Genomic DNA, 18877 nt, shown 5'->3' with positions numbered 1-18877 from the left:
CAACGTGTGTATTTAAAAAAAACGGGGTCATTTTTGAGTGTATTTATTGTGTCCTGCAGTGTCGCTGCATGTTGGAGACTAATTTACAAAAAATAAAGAGGAAGAAGACCCTCCCTCACTCTTGACGCTCCCCCTCCCTCCCCTGCCTCCAAACTCCGCAATGAAGCTTTTTTCCCCCCTGCTTCCACTTTTTCACCAACACTGAACCTGACTGGACCTCCTCCTCCTCCTCCTCCTCAGTATCAGCAGCATCCGGACCTCCTTCAGCACCTCTATCACCTCCTCTTCCTCATGGATGTAAAGGCTGCAAGTTCCGAGAAGTCTCAGCTGATCCACGACAAGAACCACAGGACGTACTGTGAGCGCGTGCACAGGTGGGGGAGACACACACACACACACACTCAGAAGTGCACGTTTGTTCTTCGAGCCCCTCCATCATGCAGAAGAGTGTTTTATGCCGATGAGCAAATTCATTTCCACGCATGGCTCGCTCGTTGACAACCTGCGTGACAAATGGCGGGCGCGTCCTCGTGCATGGACACTTCACTGAGCAAAGCTGCCTCCACGCGTGCACGTGTAGTCTGCTTGCGCCCGACAAACAATAATAATTTCAAAAGATAAAACACATGCATTGGCATTACCTGTGCAAGAAAATAAAAAATAAAAAAAAACATTTAGTAACAATGGTGTAAAAATGTCTTGAATGACTATGAATTAGTTTAGTGGGATTTATATGAACTATATGCACTCATTCGGCACTCAAATGCTCCATTTTATATTTTGTCCAGCCCATAATATTAGGTACACCCCTGCAGCGCCGTCGCACAACCACTGCAAAGTACACCACCATAATAAACATATTGTTCATTAAATGAATATTCTCTGACGGTGTCCATCAAAAGTCATCATTATGAGATGATGTTACATTTATTCGAGAGTATTATGGCCATATGAGTTAAAGTGGGAATATTTCACAATGTTGTGGCCTAAAAAAAATCTGACATTTCAGTATGATTCATTTAAACTTCATCCTGAAACAGCGAATAGAGATTGTTTGTTTCTAAACGCGAAGACAGGTCGACATATGAATTTAACGCGAGGAAAACGGGAGCTGGAATGCAAAGTCCGCATGGAAAGGCCTTGTCTTCTCCTTTATGATTATTATTTTTCTTACTAGGCTTGATTGACCCTCAACGATGCAAAAGAAAAATAACAACGCTCACATTTTTCCATGTTTTTTTAAGTGGACCCCGCTCTCCTGTAAATAATAAATAAAATGTTATTTATTTACAATATCATTATAGGCCTAAATAAAGAGAATGGCAATATATTCTCTTTTATACACATACTTATTTCACCTTGCACGTGAGTAATTATTCTGCAGGGTTTCTTTTATAAAAAAAAAGACGAGTTTGGGACTGCGTGTGTGTGTGCATATGGTTCAACATTTGGGATTTCACGCATCATTTGTGACGTGCACGGCGCGTGCGCGCGTTTACGGTCTGCCTTCAGGTTTTTTTTTTTTGCCTGCAGCTGGGAGTGCATGTTGTTGCTGTTGCTGTTGTTTTTTGTTTTGTTTTCTCTGATGGAAAGACATTTGACATCTTATTATTGCTGCTAATTTGGTGTCATTTCCTAGTGTTTGGTGAATTATTCCACCGGTAAATGTCCACAGTGGCCACACTTGAGAAGATGGCACTCTGTTAAGTACGAAAGAAAGAAAGAAAATGATGAATTTCACGTGTTGATAATATTCCGATTATGTCTTTTATTTTTTAATGCATGATACCAAAGGTAAATGTCATGTTTACACTGACAGAAACCAGAGATGGGGACTCGAGTACACAGAGAGATTTCAGACTTGACTTGGACTCGTACTCAAAAGACTTCAGAAGCACGTCTGATGATAATGATATGGTAACCCTAGTAACCATATTACGCATCGGGTGCGTAGCTAGCTGCCCCACGCATTAGTACCTCAGATGACACTATGGCGACCGACACACGCAGCTGCTGCTGTACCCTTCGTAATTAGGTCTGGTTATAAAAACTTCAAGCAAGACGGCAGTACCATGATTAAGGACGCTGGATCAACCACATAGAATTTGATCAGGCACCTGAAAACTCGCCTGCATAGGTCAGTCACATTAGCGCATACGTTCATGTTGGAAGAATACAGTTTCCCTTCAAGGAAATCAGTTTTCCCCATATTGCATTGCAGTACCCTCTTTAAAGGCATAGTTCAGATTTTTTTACATGAAGTTGTATGACATCCCCATCATTAGCGACTTACCCACCTAACACTTGGTCTCCTTAGTCCAGTTCTGGTCAGATTTCTGTGATGAAGAACGTAGTTCCACTTAGTTGCTGGGGACAATTAAGTGAAGAGTTTGGCTTCTCACAACAACACGCGTTCAAAATATTAAAACATTTGCATAACAAAAATGTCTTCTCAAAAAACTCAAACCTCACAAAACGCTCGGCGTTATGTCTGTCTCCCGCCGTATCCCTGGGCACTGTCGCCTGTGCGTTCACGTGAATGTGACGAAGACACTCGCATCTTCTTCCGCTGTGGAACACAACACGCAAACAAGATGGCCGCGGCGCTCCGTCGCGGAAGTACTGTAGATGCGAGCGGTTGATTCCTGGCTGATTCCTATCCATCCAGAAGGCTGCTACCGATGCAGCCCCATCTCTCGCTTGCGAAACCAGATATTGCATTGGTTTATTGTTCACAACACTAGCAGTTAGAGCACAGAAAACCTGTTTCTGACTTTCTAAATAATTGAAAAAAAACATTATTACACCCCTGTAGACATGAAATAACACGCTTAAAATCACCTTCACACTATATTATTCACTGTTTACATCATATTGCGCAACGCTTATGCTGCAAGGACTCGAGACGGCTGGTAGCTACCAAGCTAATTTATTTCTTCTCAACTTAAGAAGCCAAAAACTTACCACTTCCACACTGAATGGGAGGATAACTTTTTTCCACTCTGGCTGACTTGATGCAGTGTTAAGGTAATGTAATGTAAGGTAATGTCTCATCAATGTTTTGTGTCATTACTCCCTTCCTAGTGACCAGAATACTACTTAAAGCTTCTATTTCAATAAGTTTTGACTAATAATAGACCAAAGTCTACCACAAAATAGCCATCGTTAATTAATTAATTAACTTCTAAAAAAAAAAAAACAATATTGCGAGGGACGACTGTAGACCGGATAGCAGCAAATGATAGAAGAAAGCGATAAACCCCAACCTGGCCAACCTTAATAATGAAAACTACATGATGGAAATGTGGGCAACGAGAATCAATACAAGCATTCACATTTCACGGTGATAAAATGTTGACTTCAGAAAGGTTGTCATGAAACAATACAATTATTATTGTGTACTTGATGTACAACTACATAGTGCTTCATAATATTGACATTAAAGGAAAAGTGCGCTTTTTTAGACAGCTGAGAACACACATAATAGAACGCAACTGTTCTGGCCTGTAAAGCCTTCTGAAAAAAACTCCAAAAATGCAAACAACTCACCATTTACATATTGTGAACTGCGTATTAACCATGCTACAGCAACATTGTTATTATTATTATGAACATTGTTACGCCCAAGAACCATGTTTCTGGCATAGTGACACCTCGCCACATCTCACCGGCTAGCTACAAGCCGGCTAGCGTCACCACACACTCGCTCACAATGCCACGAGAAAAAAAGTGACGCTACATATTGGAGCTGCCGCCCTTGCTGCTGTGTTTTTATTTTTGACTTTGCAGAGGTTAATGCCAAGTGTAGCGTTCCTTTCTATGTTTCTATGTGAAATCAATGCGTCCAGGAAGGAAGTTCTGCTAATACTTAAAGTGACCAAAATACTAAGTATTACATGTGATTAACTGTCACGTATTGGCATGTTGGTGTTGTGGCGGCGACCCCAGGATGCAGGGAGCAAGACCCACCTGCAGGGAAAAATGTTTATTTTTCAAAAGCTGCAGAGCAGGGCAAAGCTTCTGGCTGCAAAGAGCAGTATCAAACACATGTTGCTCCGACAAAGGAACAAGCACGCCGGCGGAACTAAATACTAAGAAACACAAATTAGCGGCAGGTGCGTGAGAACACGAAAGTAATGCGTGCAGAAAACAGAGCAGGGCAAAACCGGAAGTAATAAAAAATAAGAGCATAAAACCCGAACAAAAGCAGGAAAGTCAACATAAGCGAAACGAAACTCACAGAGCGTGACAGGAAACCATTAAACCTTGTTGGAGGTTTTTGGAGGTGTTTTAATAGCGGGCGTTCTAGGCGGAATAGGTGTCCCTTTACTCGCATTACTTACTGTACCTGCCTCTTTTTTTTTCTTAGCTGTTTTTATATCTATAGAACACCCAGAAAAGAGACAGACTTGTGTTCATGTTTCACTTAAGGATTGTGGATGATGGGCCAAATTCCCCCCAAAAAGGGCAGTTTTCCTTTAAAGCTGTTTTGTTCATCCATAAATAAAAACATTGATATTTTTGCTTTCATTAGAATTTAACTAAGGCTACAAACAGTATTTATTCATGTGTGTGTGTGTGTGTGTGTGTGTGTATGTGTGTGATCCTGGTCCCAGTGGTGTCATTGAACACAATCTCTTTTTCCATTCCACTGCTTTTCTTCAGAGTGGACATCCTCCTCCTCTGTGTGTGTGTGTGTGTGTGTGTGTGTGTGTGTGCGTGCGCGATAAAGCGTTATCACAGACAGCGCCTATACACATGAAGTGTGTGACATGAAATGTGTGTGTGTGTGGTTATCTCAAGTGAGTCCAAATTAGGTTTCTTCCACCTCGTTAGACACATCATTGCAGAAAGACCCCCCCTGCTCTGCCCCGCCCCCCCTGCACATGGCAGTATCTGTATGTATGCGTGTGTGTGTGTGTGTGTGTGTGTGTGTGTGAGAGAGGCGCTCCAAGGATGGTTTTCAGGCTGTGTAGCTGCAGACAAGACACAGAGGAACATTGTATTGCATCTTTAGCATTAGCATGTTAGCTCAAAATGTCCGATCATGTGATTTGCGCCCTCGCTTGCTAGAAAAGTTAACTGCTTCACTTCTTATTACAATTGTTTGACACTTAGGAATGTTAAAATGTGTTAAATTGCCTGTGTTGAACTTATAAAGCGTTTATGATGGCCACAGTTTGACGCTGTAACAGACTATTTATCTTCCTATTGGTTCCTATGGGGGGAATGGCCTCCAAATCGTCACTGACCTTTGTCCACCTTTAGCTCCTTTCCAGACCCCACTCAGCAGTTCCCAGACTTCCCCTTTAAGAATGGCAGCATGTCGGGCGCCATGGAGCTCCAACGCCCCGTGGGCGTCCACTGCCACCGCGCCAAGGCCTCGGCGCGTGAGGACGGAGTGGACAAGCTGCTGGCCAAGAAGAAACTTTACATCGCCTCAGCCGTCTGCCTAGTCTTCATGATAGGAGAGGTCATAGGTAACGTCCACAGACCACTTCATGAAGAAGAAGAAGGAGAGGTCACCTGCACCTGTGTCTCCACACAGGAGGCTACCTGGCACACAGCCTGGCCATCATGACGGACGCAGCTCACCTGCTGACCGACTTTGGCAGCATGATGGTCAGCATCTTCTCCCTCTGGATCTCCTCCCGGCCGCCCACCAAGACCATGAACTATGGCTGGCACAGATCAGGTGAGAGCCCCAGGGGACACTTTATTAGGTACACCTGATGACTGACATCCACTATTAGGAGAAAGTGCACTCAAACCATCAAATTGCACTTTTACTTGAGTACAGTACTTACTTTTGTTTCAAGCACAGTAATCTCTCGTCTATGCCGGTTAACTGGTTCCAGACCCGACCGCAATGTAGGATTCAATATTAATAAAAGGAATATATCGGTAGTTAGAGCACAGAAATTTATACGATTTATAACATTATTAGAGCCCTCGAGACATGAAGTAACACCCCTATAGTCACCTTTACATTCACATTCACTGTAGTATATATACAGACAAAAAACAGCTTACCTTGTAGGGGAACAGAGTAGGTGGCGGACAGGAAATGACGTCGGGGGTTCAGAGTTGAGTTTTAGCTTGCTGTGGGCCTGAATAAATGATTGCGGCTTGGTGGCTGACTGTGGCCTGTTATTGTATGTGGTATTGTGGTCACGAGGCATCAGTAATGTTATGAGACATGACGTTAGATGGCGGAACATTCCTCAGATGAGGTGACGTTCTTGTTGTGCACCCGCAGAGATCCTGGGGGCCTTCCTGTCCGTCATGTCCATCTGGATGGTGACGGGGGTTCTGGTCTACTTGGCCATCGAGAGGATTGTGCGTGACGACTACGAGATTGAGGGTCACGTGATGCTGGTCACCTCGGCCTTTGCCGTCATCGTGAACATCGTGTGAGTTGAAGAGCGAGGCTGGGTTGATGAATGTTGATTCGTTTTTGAGAACTGATAAAGTCTACTTTGTGATGATCGAACAGCATGGCGTACATCCTCCACCACTCCACCACCTTCCACGCTCACGGCCGCGGCTACCGTCACATCGACGAGGACGCCGCTCAGAGTCCCGCATCTCACGGCCACGCCCATCTGCTCTTTGGCGCCCACGGCAACACCAGCGTCCGCGCCGCGTTCATCCACGTGGTCGGCGACCTGCTGCAGAGCGTCGGCGTCACGGTGGCGGCCACCATCATCTACTTCCGGGTCAGATGCTCATTGAACGCTACCGGGGTTGTACACAGGGGGCGCCATTTACATTTAATAACATGAAAATACTAATAATATTATACAGGAAACACAAGAAAAATATCAATTTATGGTTTATTATTCAGATATAATTTAGCCATGAATGAAAGTATGACAATAACATTGTTGGAATTAAATACCACTATTTTTACACAGGAAACACACCAAAAAATTACAGATATAATGTAGCTATGAATTAAATGATGACAATAATAACTGTTACGCGTGGTAGGCGTGGGACCCCAGATGCAGAGGCAGGAGACAGGTGTGCAGGTAAGAATGTCTTTAATAATGTCTTTTAACTAAACAGAGGGCGATGGTGCGTGGCAAAAAAGGCTGAACATAAATGCACCATGAAAACCTGACTTGGAGGAGACCTGGGGTTTCCAGCTGGAGAGCCGGGAGCACGGGGCGCACACCCTGGGAGACGCCGGGAACGGATGGGTCCTCAGGAGGGAAAGGAGAGTTCCCCTTGCTGCAACAAGGGTGTAATGGAAGAGAAGTCAGAGCAGACTAGTCCGTAGATGTGACACAAACCATAGAGAATAATCCAGCGTCTCCCAGGTGTAATCCCTCATCTTAAATGAGGCTGGAGATCATCAGGGGCAGGTGCGCCCAGTAGTCCCGCCTCCAGCCGGTGACCGGGCTCCTGCAACAGAGGACACACCCAGGAGAAGACAGGGAAGTGCAAAGGGCACAGACAGAGTGCAAACTGTGACAAATAACAATAAAATACGACTAATATTTTACAGGAGACACGGGAAGAATATCAATACATGATTAAGATATCATTTATCCATGAATTCGACAATAATAACATTGCTGGAATTAAAATACTACAGATTCATTTTAATAATGATTCGATTCGTATCACGATTCGTGGTTGCCGATACGATTCGAGGACAATATCCGTTCATTTAGAACGACGCGATCCGAAACGATTCTGTAACTTTAAATCGATTCAGTAAGTTTTTAGCCAAAAATTCAACCAGTGTGACGGTGAAATAAATACCTGGATACAGGACAGCGCAGGTGAAGTTTCCTAGATTCCTGTTGTTTTTTTTGTCAGGGAATCGGATATAAATGAATGATGGATGTAAAACAAACGAGTAAACAGCAATTAATAGCCAATGCATTCACACTGTATTTAAATCAAGTGCAACCAACACTCCAAGCTGAATTAACAATGAATGAATGAACAGGTTGAATTAAATCAAGTCTGGGATTAATTCTATCTGATAAAACGTGACCTGAACTTTAATTTGACACCTCATTCGCTTTTCTACCCCAAGTATTAAAGAAGTTAGAGCAAATTTCATAGCGCAGTGCAGCAGCACGCTGTATTCGTTTCCATGCCACACTACTGTACAACAAGAGGACGTGTCGGCTCTGTCGCCTTGACATGACGTCATCCGTGCGCCCCACTCAACAGGCATGACTCATCAACTTACGCCCAACTGTTACACGAGTAACGTTTAACGTCTTTATCATTAAAAGTGCTAAATAAACACACGTCCATATAAAGCCTGCCGTGCTGAAATCCAATGCTTTATTTCCTAGTATCGATTCAAATCGATTGATTACCTTTTAAACGATGTCAGATCGATATATGTCGTCCGAAATGGCAACTTGCTGAACACAGATCGATGTACAGTAGTTGGATCATAGGAATACACAATAAATCGATACATCGATGTTGCGGATGGATCGTTACATCCCCAAGTGCTACTAATGTGATACAGGGAAGAAGAAAACAAATTTTGGATATAATTTACTCACTAATTAAATGACGACAATAATAATATTAAAATACTAATATTATGCAGGAAACATGGGGAAAATATGCGTTTATGATTCAGATACAATGTAGCCATGAATTAAATGATGACAATAATAACACATTGTTGGAATTAAGATACGTTACTACTAATATTATACAGGTACTCCGGGTTTCTCCGAGTACTCCGGGTTCCTCCCACATTCCAAAAACATGCATGTTAGGTTCATTGGAGACTCTAAATTGTCCATAGGTATGAATGCGAGTGTGAATGGTTAAGTCCAGGGTGTACCCTGCCTCTCGGCCGAAGTCAGCTGGGGTAGGCTCCAGCGTACCCCAGATAAGCGGCATAAAAAATGGATGGATAGATTCAGATCAAATTCAGCCATGAAAATAACACTGCTGGAATGAAAATACCACTAATATTATACAGTTAACACAAAACCTAATTTACCAATATGGTTTAACCTTTAATTCAGTTATGACAATAAGAACATATTGTCGGAATTACAATTCTACTACTATTATGCAAGAAACACACACACACAAAACTAAATGACACCTGCATAATTTAGCCAATCCAAAATGTTAATAAACCTCAAAGTTGAATATTTAAGGAAGTGAAAGTGAGGTTTTGGCTTTTGTTGAGAGCATCTCCGTGTGCACAATTATTAGGCGACTCGAAGAATAACATGAATATTCCCATCTCACTGCTTATTTTCATTTTTTTTTAAGTCACAATGATAAACAAACAACACAAACTTTACAAATTAAAATTTCTGACATTTCCAAAAATAAATCGGTGACCAATATAAACACCCTCCTTTTCAATAACACGGAAAAGCCTTCCATCCGTGGAGTCTGTCAGTTTCTTGATCATTTGACCAGCAACTTTTTGTGCGGCAGCAACCAAAGCCTCCCAGACACTGTTCAGAGAGGTGTACCTTTTTTCTTCACTGTAAATCTTCCGTTTAAGGACTAGTGTTTAGGTCAGGTGAGCAAGGATTTATTTTTTTAAAGACCTTTTTAAGACTTTTACAAGCTAGCCACGCAGTGGAGTACTTGCATGCACGAGATGGAGCATTGTCCTGCATAAAAGTCATGGTCTTCTTGAAAGATGTACACTTTTTCCTGTCCCACTGTGTGGAAAAAAGTGGCAGTACGCTTGGGAGTTGAGTTTGAGTCCATCTTCAACCTCAAAAGGCGCAACAAGCTCATCTTTTAATTATCCCAGCCCGTAGCAGTACCCCACCTCCACCTTGCTGGCGTCTGAGTTGGAGTGGAGCTCCCTGCCCATTGCTGATGCAGCCACGGGCCCATCATCTGGTCCATCAAGAGTCACTCTCATCTCATCAGTCCACAACACCTTTGAAAGATCTGTCTTCAGATATTTCTTGGCCAAGTCGTAGCCTTTCAACTTGTGTGTCTTGTTCAGTGATGGTCGGGTTTCAGCCTTTCTTACCTTGGCCATGTCTCACCATGGACCGTGTTTCTGGACACCCCAGGTGGATTACACTTCTGGAATATGACAGCGCTGGAGGATAACGGGTTCCTGGGAGCTTCACGTTTGATTTTTTTCAAATATTTGCAAGTTAATTTGCATGTTTTTCTCTTTTCTTGTGACCCTTTTGTGCACTTGCAACAAAACATTTCATGGTTCTGTGGTCACGTCCTAATATCTTGGCAATTTCGGCAATTTCAAGAGTGCTGCAACCCTACGAAAGATGTTTTAGAGTTCTTGACTTTTAAGAGTCTCTTTTCTGGCCCATTTTGCCAGAGGAAGAGAAGCTGCCAAATAACTGTGCACACCCTCTCTCGGTACACACATGCACATCACCTGGTATGCTTAAACCCAATAAGCATTCAAGTTTCTTCAGCTTGGGGTTGGAAAATATGGTCAAAATACTGCCTTGCCTAATAATTGTGCACACAGTGCAGTGGAAGCAATGAGGAGCGTTTTAGCGTAACCTGGAATTTAAAACAACGTCGACGTGTGTGCACTCACCGGTCTCCTTCCTCCCTCGCAGCCCGAGTACAAAGTGGCGGACCCCATCTGCACCTTCCTGTTCTCCATCTTCGTCCTGTGCACCACCGTCACCATCCTCAGGGACGTCTTCCGCATCCTCATGGAAGGTGGCCATCTTGGAAACACACAAAAGCTTGCATGTAAACTGGGAATAAGTCAAACTTACGTCACGTTTGTTTGCCTGCAGGTTCCCCTAAAGGAATCGAGTTCAACTCCGTCAAGGAGGTTCTGATGTCCGTGAAGGCCGTCAGGTCCGCGCACTCGCTGCACCTCTGGGCTCTCACGTTGGGCCAGGCGCTGGTCTCCGTCCACCTCGCTGTCGGTAAAAACCAACATCAACATGCATCAGCAGCAGCTGTACAGTGGGGGTGTCCTAAGCGCGGCTTGGGGACCATTTCTGGCTCACAGCTCATTTTGTACAGTATTGGCCCTCGGCATATTGGTAAAATTACATTCATTCGTTTCCTGTACCGTTTATCCTCTGGTCGCCAGCCAATTGCAGTAAAAATACCGTAATAATTGTAATTAATGACATTGATTATTAGCTATTACACTCATTGACTTTATCAGCTTAATACAAAGCCAAGATTGTTTTATTCAGTTTAGCAAAATGAAAGGATGCAACTTTGCCACCTTGATATTTTATTTAAAATGCTGATAACACACGTCGATACGCTAACAAGTTATATATACTTCAAGAAAATACTGCATCATCTTTGTCATATATGTAAAAAAGCTTGACTTTTTTCACATTTTTGCTGTTTTTAACATTTTTTTTCATATATTTCAACTTTTTTCTTAAGTGATCTTTGTAAATTTTCCTTTCATGTTATGACTTTATTTATTCCCGTAATATTTTGAACCGATAACAGTTTCCCCAACCTAATTTTAAAAAAAATGACAACTTAATTTTAAAAATTTGTTTCGTATATTACAACTTTTAAAAATTCTAGTAAAATTGCAACTTTTTTCTCATTAGAATACGACTTTATTATCGTACAATTACAGCTGGTTTTGCCATTTCTGCTGTTTTTAAAATTTTCTACTTTTTCCTTAAATGATCTTTGTAAATTTTCCTTTCATATCGTGACTTTATTTATTCCCGTAATATTTTTAGTTTATTCCCATAATATCTTGAGCTGATAACATTTTCCCTAATTTTGAAAAAATTACAACTTAATTTTTTTGTTTTTGTATATTACAACTTTTAAAAATTATTGTAAAATTGCAACTTTTTTTCACATTAGAATACGACTTTATTGTGGTCTAGTGGTTCGATTCTCCGTTGTGGAGTGTGTGGAGTTTTGGGTTGGGTGTGTGTGTGTGGGTTTTCTCCGGGTACTCCGGTTTCCTCCCACATTCCAAAAACATGCATGTTAGGTTAATTGGCGACTCTAAATAGTCCATAGGTATGAATGTGAGTGTGAATGGTTGTTTGTCTGTATGTGCCCTGCCATTGGCTGGCAACCAGTCCAGGGTGGACCCCGCCTGTCACCCAAAGTCAGCTGGGATAGGCTCCAGCATGCCCCCGCAACCCTAATGAGGTCAAGCGGTATAGAAAATGGATGGATGGATGACTTTATTCCCATATTTTGACTTCATTCTTGTAACATATTTTTTTCCACAACCTAACTTTACAAAAATGACAACTTCGTTTTATTTTTCAGAATATTACAACTTATATAATCTTTCATATTTTACCTTTATGCTACTAAAATTTTATTTATCCTCGTATTAAGACATCCCCATAAAATTACAAGTTTTTCTCACTGGATCGTTATGATTTTTTTAAATTTTTACTGCTTTTTTCTAAAAACATTTCAATGTAAAATCATTTTTTATGAATGTGCCTGGAGACAATAAAAAACAGCCGTGGGTTGCAAATGGCCACTGGGCTGCACTTTGGACACCCCTGGTAGAGCATATACCATGGTCCCACGGTTTTTGTTCCAAAAGGTTCAACGAAAACTGAAGTCATTTTTAGAACACCAGGTTCAATCAAACGGTATAAAAATAGCTTTTAATGGGTCAGTTAGGTCCTAGAGGTGTGCCAAGGGGAGCAATGTGATCCCCCCCCCCCCCATCCTTTCATTTTTAAGTATGAAAAAGTGGTAACAAACACTGACCATGTGACTCCGCCTTCCCAGACGAGGACGCCGACACGCAGTCGGTCCTGCAGGAGGCCGCCGAGCTTCTCCACGCCAAGTTTGGCTTCCACAGCGTCACCATCCAGGTGGAGCGCTACTCGGACGACATGAGGCACTGCCACCTCTGCCAGGACCCCTGCGACTGACACGCCCCCTACATTCCCACGCCCCCACCCCCGGAAGAGCGCAGGAGGCGCCCGGCCCGGAGTTTCCACCAACATTCCCCCCCAAAACCAAAAATAGAAGCATTCACGTCACGTGGGAGGCTCCAGTCCACCTTAAGTGCTGCACCTGGCCTGATCTCATCGTACCACCTTAAAAGAAACACATGAAGCCACGCCCCCTTCATGATCAAGTCATGGATGCGGAACATGTTGTGGCGCTTGTGTGATGAAGCGGGTCCACTTCGAGGCTCGCTGTCCCGATACTCTTAATGATCTGATCAATACGACTGATTGGAAGGTGAACTCACTGCCTAACACGTCCTCGGAACGACAGACAAGCTCACTGCCGTCTTTAAAGCTCGTCATCCATTGAAAAGGGCTGCGTCTCCTTAAGAAAAACACATTTGTTGATCACCAAAGGCACAGCTCGGCCATTTCACGTTGAATACACACACCGGCCACTTCATTAGGAACACCATCTCACGAGATCCGACACATGACGCTACTAAAACAAGTGTCCAGTGTGTGTGTAGAAAAAAATAACTACGGTTCGGATGCCACGTGATACCGTTTGTCCACAAGTGCAATTGAAGCTTGCAGTCAGTGTTTGTTGTGTTGTGTTGTGTGACAGCATGTTGTTGGTTGTGTCTTTTTGTGTTGGATGCCATCAAGTGGATCACATGACCATCACAGCTGATTGCGTAACATGATGCAATCATCATTATCATCATCCTCCCGCTACAGTAGGGGTGTCCAAAAATATAACAGTAAAAAAAATACTTACCTATATATAAATTGTACTTTCATTTTCCGAATTTAATTTTTCAAATTTAGATTTTTGTTGTATTTGTATCAGCCCTCGGCATATTCTGAAAATAAGCGATTATTTATTCGATATACTGTTATTCACAGAGCACTTTTCAATAACTCAGATGCTTTACAAGTTAAAAGCAAACAAGCATGAGTGCACAAAAATAGAAAAATAGTCAAAAAATGTATCGTATTTTTTTATTTGTCAAATAGATTTGATTTATTTTGGTGTATTTGTCTTGGCCCTTATCATAGTCTGAAAATGATTATTAATAAGATACAATAATCAGTGTTGTTTATACAGCACTAAAGATGCTTTACAAGGTAAAAGCAAACAAGTGTACAAAAAATAACACTAAATATATATATTACACATTTTTTGAAACATTTTATTTTTAAATTTGATTTTTGATTAGTTTTTTTTTTTTTATATATTATGAGACATTACTGTGAGTACGTTTACATGCAGTCAAATAACCCTATCATAACCGGAATATTAGCAATAACCCGGTTGCGCACGCCCATGTAAACACCAACAACCCTTTTAAAAAACTGGAATGTGCTCATAATCCGGTTTTTAAAAACACGAATATTACCCCTGGGTTACTCCTTTTCGAACCCGAAAATCGGGTCATGTATGCGCCTATCGGGATATCCCGATCAAAAGGAACATTCATTTGTGTTCTGCGCATGTTCTATTCGAAAGGAATCTTGTGTCTTTGGCAGGAATTACTTGTGAACATCCCGACATGCAAAACCCCACACTTGTGGAGCCGGGAGGAAACAAGGAACATTATGTCTTTTATTGACGGTACAAAGTACGGCAATAGCGAAATCTATTCGAAGGTGAGCAAGAAGATACACTTCAAAAGTGTCCGGGGGGGTTATATAGCATGGATATGGATGGCACAGCTGCGACTCCATTTCCTATTTCTTCACGTTCTCGCCTTCCATTAATGTAGAAAGTGAGACAGAATAGTGTCAAGTACTGGTGGTGGGTCACTACCAGCACCAAAAGGCAAAGAAAGGCGTTCATTTTCCGCCGTGCCGGTGTTGTTTTATCCAGGAAAAAGAAGCGGAAACGTCGTGACGTTTACCGTGCGTCCAAACATTGTCCGTCCGGTTTTGTTGTTTTTTTTTTTTCTCCCTCACGCATGTAAAAGGGTTTTTCCGAATGTTTCAGAAACCGGAGTATTGACTGGATGTAAACGTAGTGCCTGATTTGCTTTGTCACCTATAAGACACAGCTAAGATGTTTTGTTCAGATAGCTTAGCATATATTGACCTACACTGAATAGCATCTCTAATGTACTCAAACGTATCAAAATGAATCACGCTGAAAGAAGTTTGGTCACTTGTGTCGCAGGTTCGTGCAAAAGTCCAAATTTGGCATTTCAATTAATTTGAAGCATTGGAATTTGAATTGAATACCCAGGATGTGGGATTGGAATGACAGGAAGTGGAATTCAATTCATTTCAAATTCCTTACAGGCAGGTACCAGCAAGAATTTGTCAAATTTGACAAACGTTTTGACTTAACTACAAAAAAAATACTTGACATGCGCTAAAATTAAAAACAAATTCCCTTCATTTGGAGTAATGCGTCACATTCCTATCATGTGAAAATGAACAAATGGCGCAAAACTGCGGTAAATAATAAACTTTTCATAAAGCGCCCTGGGAAAGGAAGTATTTCTCCATCATTTGAACGTTCGAATACATGAAATCAAATGATGCGTTTTACAGAAGATGCTTTTATTCTGAATTGTCCGTGAAAAACTGCTGTGGTTCAAATATTTACAAATCTGCACGTGCGGTTCAGAGTAAACTCAAATCCGTGTAGAATTCCTTCACTTGTTTTTCCATTTGAAAGCAACACTAAAAAAATGGAAAACAGTCTTTTTCATAATTTCTTTTTAAAGTAAAGCTTACTTTATACTGTGTTAGTGAATTGAATATTTTCCCTCTTGCTTTGACATATTGAAGGCATGTTGATCGCGGAGGGAAAATATTCCATTCCTAACAATCACGGTCGGACTGGGACCAAAAAAAGGCCCTGGACTTTTTCCCCAAATAGGCCCACCCACCAACCGAGGCGCGCCGTTTTTTGGGGGGATGGGGGGTGGAGGTTTCTATATGATTTTGAAATAATTGAAAACCCACACATACTATTTTTTTCAGTCTTCCTACATTTTGAAGCTTTATTCTCCAATAACTTTGTTTTTTTCTCTTTTAATTTCTGCCATCCACCTTTTTTGTTGCATTTTCTGCTCACCATTTCCAAAACACTCGTGTCTTCTTTGTTGGCTTTTTGACAGAATGTAGGCCTGTGTTTGATTGACAAATGATCGTTACAGCGCCATCTGCTGGTAGGCCTAGGTGTTACACTGTTGGACAGGGCGGGTCGACCGGAAAAAAAAAAAGACCAATTATAGTCCGTAGACTGGACGGCTGTTCGGGACTTTTCCAGAATTTACAGATTACCAGTCCGTCGCTGCTAACAATTAATAAAATGAAACATGAAGAATATGGATAATAAGCTTATAAAGTCACATTTTCACACGCAAGTAGTTGTGCGTGGACTTGGGTGTACAAGTAAACAAACGTAGAAGACAAAGCACCGGGAGAATCAAGAATACACACGTCATTGTATCGTTTTTTTCCTTATAATGCAAACCGATATAGCCCTTTAAGCGCCACAAGCAACATTGCTGTCGCCATAACAGTCGTGGATGCCGCATCGAGTGATGAGCCGTACGTCAACGTCACCGCCATATTGGGTGTGGCCAGAGTCGGAGCGGAGAAGATGCCTCATTCATGTGCTGCAAACCAAATCCCAGGGAATAACATTTCACAGGAAAGACTTAACAATTACCTTTGATAGTATTTGGCCCATAGACTGCATGATTTGGCCATTATAACATCGTTTTCAGAGCATAATTTGCCGACGTTGTGGAAAACACTGTATTCCTGCACGCCATTCATTCGTTCTTATGTTTATAGTGTAGCGGGAATGTAAAAAAACGCAGAAATAGCGTCAGGCAGACACGATAGTTTGCTGATGCGAGATGTTTACAGCCACGTCAGGAAGCTAATAATAACTGATGCTGTATCCATTAGTTTCCGATACTGTATGTGTTAATTCCACGACAGGAGATACACGTGACACGTATCGGTATCTGTCGATATCGGAATCAGAAACTGAGAGCTGGACAATATCGGCATATCGGATATTGGCAAAAAAGCCAATATCGGACATCGCTAGAATAAAGTCAAAATATTACGGGAATTAAGTCATAATGTTACAAGATGAAAATTTATGGAGGTCATTTATGAAGAAAGTTGGCTTTTGTCAGCTGCTTTTAGTTTTTTCTTGAAATATATATAACTTGTTTCCATATCGGCACAAAATATCAAAGGGGCCATGTTTCGCTATCCAGCCCTCGCTGGAAAACGTTTGGACACCCCTGGTCTGGAAGACATCATAACGATCAATTGGAATTTCAGTTTGATTTGCAATACTGCTTCCTGTTTGCAACCTCAACTAAAATTCAATTCCAATTCATGTAATGTCAAAGACATTCTCAGTTCAGTTGGGAATTTTGCACAAGCCTGCCCCGTTGTAAAGTCTCCGCCAGTATTCCGACATCACTGCCATCATCCATGTGCGTGGAACAGGAAGTGAAGCCACTTTGAACATGCCGTTGCTTGCGGGATCGAGGATCGCGTGTAGATTCGTGACTGGTTCTGGTCCAAGTGCTTGCATGCTTGTTAGCTGTGAGTGTATATCGTGCTGCAGCGCCAGGTGGAGGAGGAACCTTGCGTAAATATTCTGAATGTAATGATGAGCAATGTGTGCTTTTTCATGTTTGAGAATGCTCCGTGTCGTTGTCGCCCGTGTACACGTGTAAATACCGAGACTGTCTTTGTGCGTGACGCTGCGTGACTTTTTGTAAACTTGCAAATAAAAGATGTTGGACCGACTCTGAATCTGTCTACTTGACACTGATGGTTGGTAGTTTGACCAAATCAAACGTTTTGTGGCACCTTAACTTAAGAACATGGAGCGATAATATAAATAATAACCACAAACATGTCACCTTTCAACATGTTACAAGTAATAGTCAACGTTTTATTGACACTTATCACACTTATCTCTGGGGTTTTTCCAGAGAGATTATTCCATGGCTGTTTGACGTGTGTGGTAAAAGGCAGTGTTGCTAGCATGAATTAACTTGAGACAAATGTGCACATTAGCACTCAATAAGTCATCAAAACTTACCTTTATGCATTCCCACATAGTATCAGCATTTGACACCAAATATGAGGTGAAAGAAAAATGGTAAAAATACAGTCTAAAAAGTCTATCTGTGCGGCATGAGAGAAAGTTAGCACATGCACAATGGACATGCGTCAAGTGAGACAGCTGTAACAGACAGAATCTGGCCACTTTTCAAAATAAAACAACATAGAAATTATTTTTCTTTCTGTGCAGGCCGGTACCAAATGACTGGGGGTTGGGGATCACTGATATATGACGTATGATGAAAGGTCATACTTCACATTTAAAGTGCTGTGTAGACCTGGAAATGATGACACTTCGACGGTCAGTGGTAAAGGCAGAAGCTTTGTCGCCATGCCACATCCACCATGTGTGCCCGGTCACACCACCTGAACTTTGCTTTAGCGTTCGCGGAGCGGTGAAAAAAATTCATCACCGCTCGTAACCGCACACAAAATGGGAAAAAAAAATCGAAAACACGGGCGTTGTCCTAGCGGTGCACCGCTGAAGCCGGCGTTGCTTTAGCGTTGGTTTAACGGTAGCGAACGTTGGTTTAGCGGTGACGCGAGCGTTGATAGAGCGGCGTTCTGCGCATGCGGGCTGGTGGCATCCTCATGAAGTGCTGGAAGGCTCCTGGATCTTCATTCCTCAGCTCCACCATCAGCTTCTCATATAAAGTCCATGTTCAGGGCTTCTCAGTATCCACTGTCTGACCCTCACAACTCTGTCTCTCCTTCTTCTCTCTCTTTTCCTTCTGTCAACAGCTTGTTGCAATCTGAGGAGGTTCTGATTCTGCTGCTGGACTAGTGCACCAATCATAGCAAGTCTCTCAGCATCCATGGTAGTACAGTTTTACTGTAACTTTGAGCAAATTCTATATAGCTGAGGTCTGCACTCAACGGCTATTCCA

General features: G+C 42.1%; 1 protein-coding gene across 2 annotated transcripts; it reads left to right on the top strand.

Annotated features, from left to right (window-relative positions):
* Window positions 1–205: 205 nt before the first annotated feature.
* slc30a2 (solute carrier family 30 member 2) lies at window positions 206–17662 on the top strand. Of its 2 annotated transcripts, XM_054762542.1 has the most exons (8): window positions 206–374; window positions 5269–5480; window positions 5549–5695; window positions 6260–6413; window positions 6497–6719; window positions 10566–10671; window positions 10752–10886; window positions 12712–17662. In XM_054762542.1, the coding sequence occupies exons 1-8, from the start codon at window positions 292–294 to the stop codon at window positions 12855–12857; spliced, it is 1206 nt and encodes a 401-aa protein (XP_054618517.1). In that variant the 5' UTR covers window positions 206–291; the 3' UTR covers window positions 12858–17662. The 2 variants fall into 2 exon arrangements, with proteins under 2 accessions (XP_054618517.1, XP_054618516.1); XM_054762541.1 differs by lacking the exon at window positions 12712–17662 and having other exon boundaries at window positions 10752–11262.
* Window positions 17663–18877: the final 1215 nt, after the last annotated feature.

The sequence above is a fragment of the Dunckerocampus dactyliophorus genome, chromosome 19, assembly GCF_027744805.1.
Source record: "Dunckerocampus dactyliophorus isolate RoL2022-P2 chromosome 19, RoL_Ddac_1.1, whole genome shotgun sequence".
Taxonomy (NCBI): Eukaryota; Metazoa; Chordata; class Actinopteri; order Syngnathiformes; family Syngnathidae; genus Dunckerocampus; species Dunckerocampus dactyliophorus.
The sequence above is the reverse complement of the archived record's forward strand: the minus strand, read 5'-3'. Positions and strand labels throughout refer to the sequence as shown.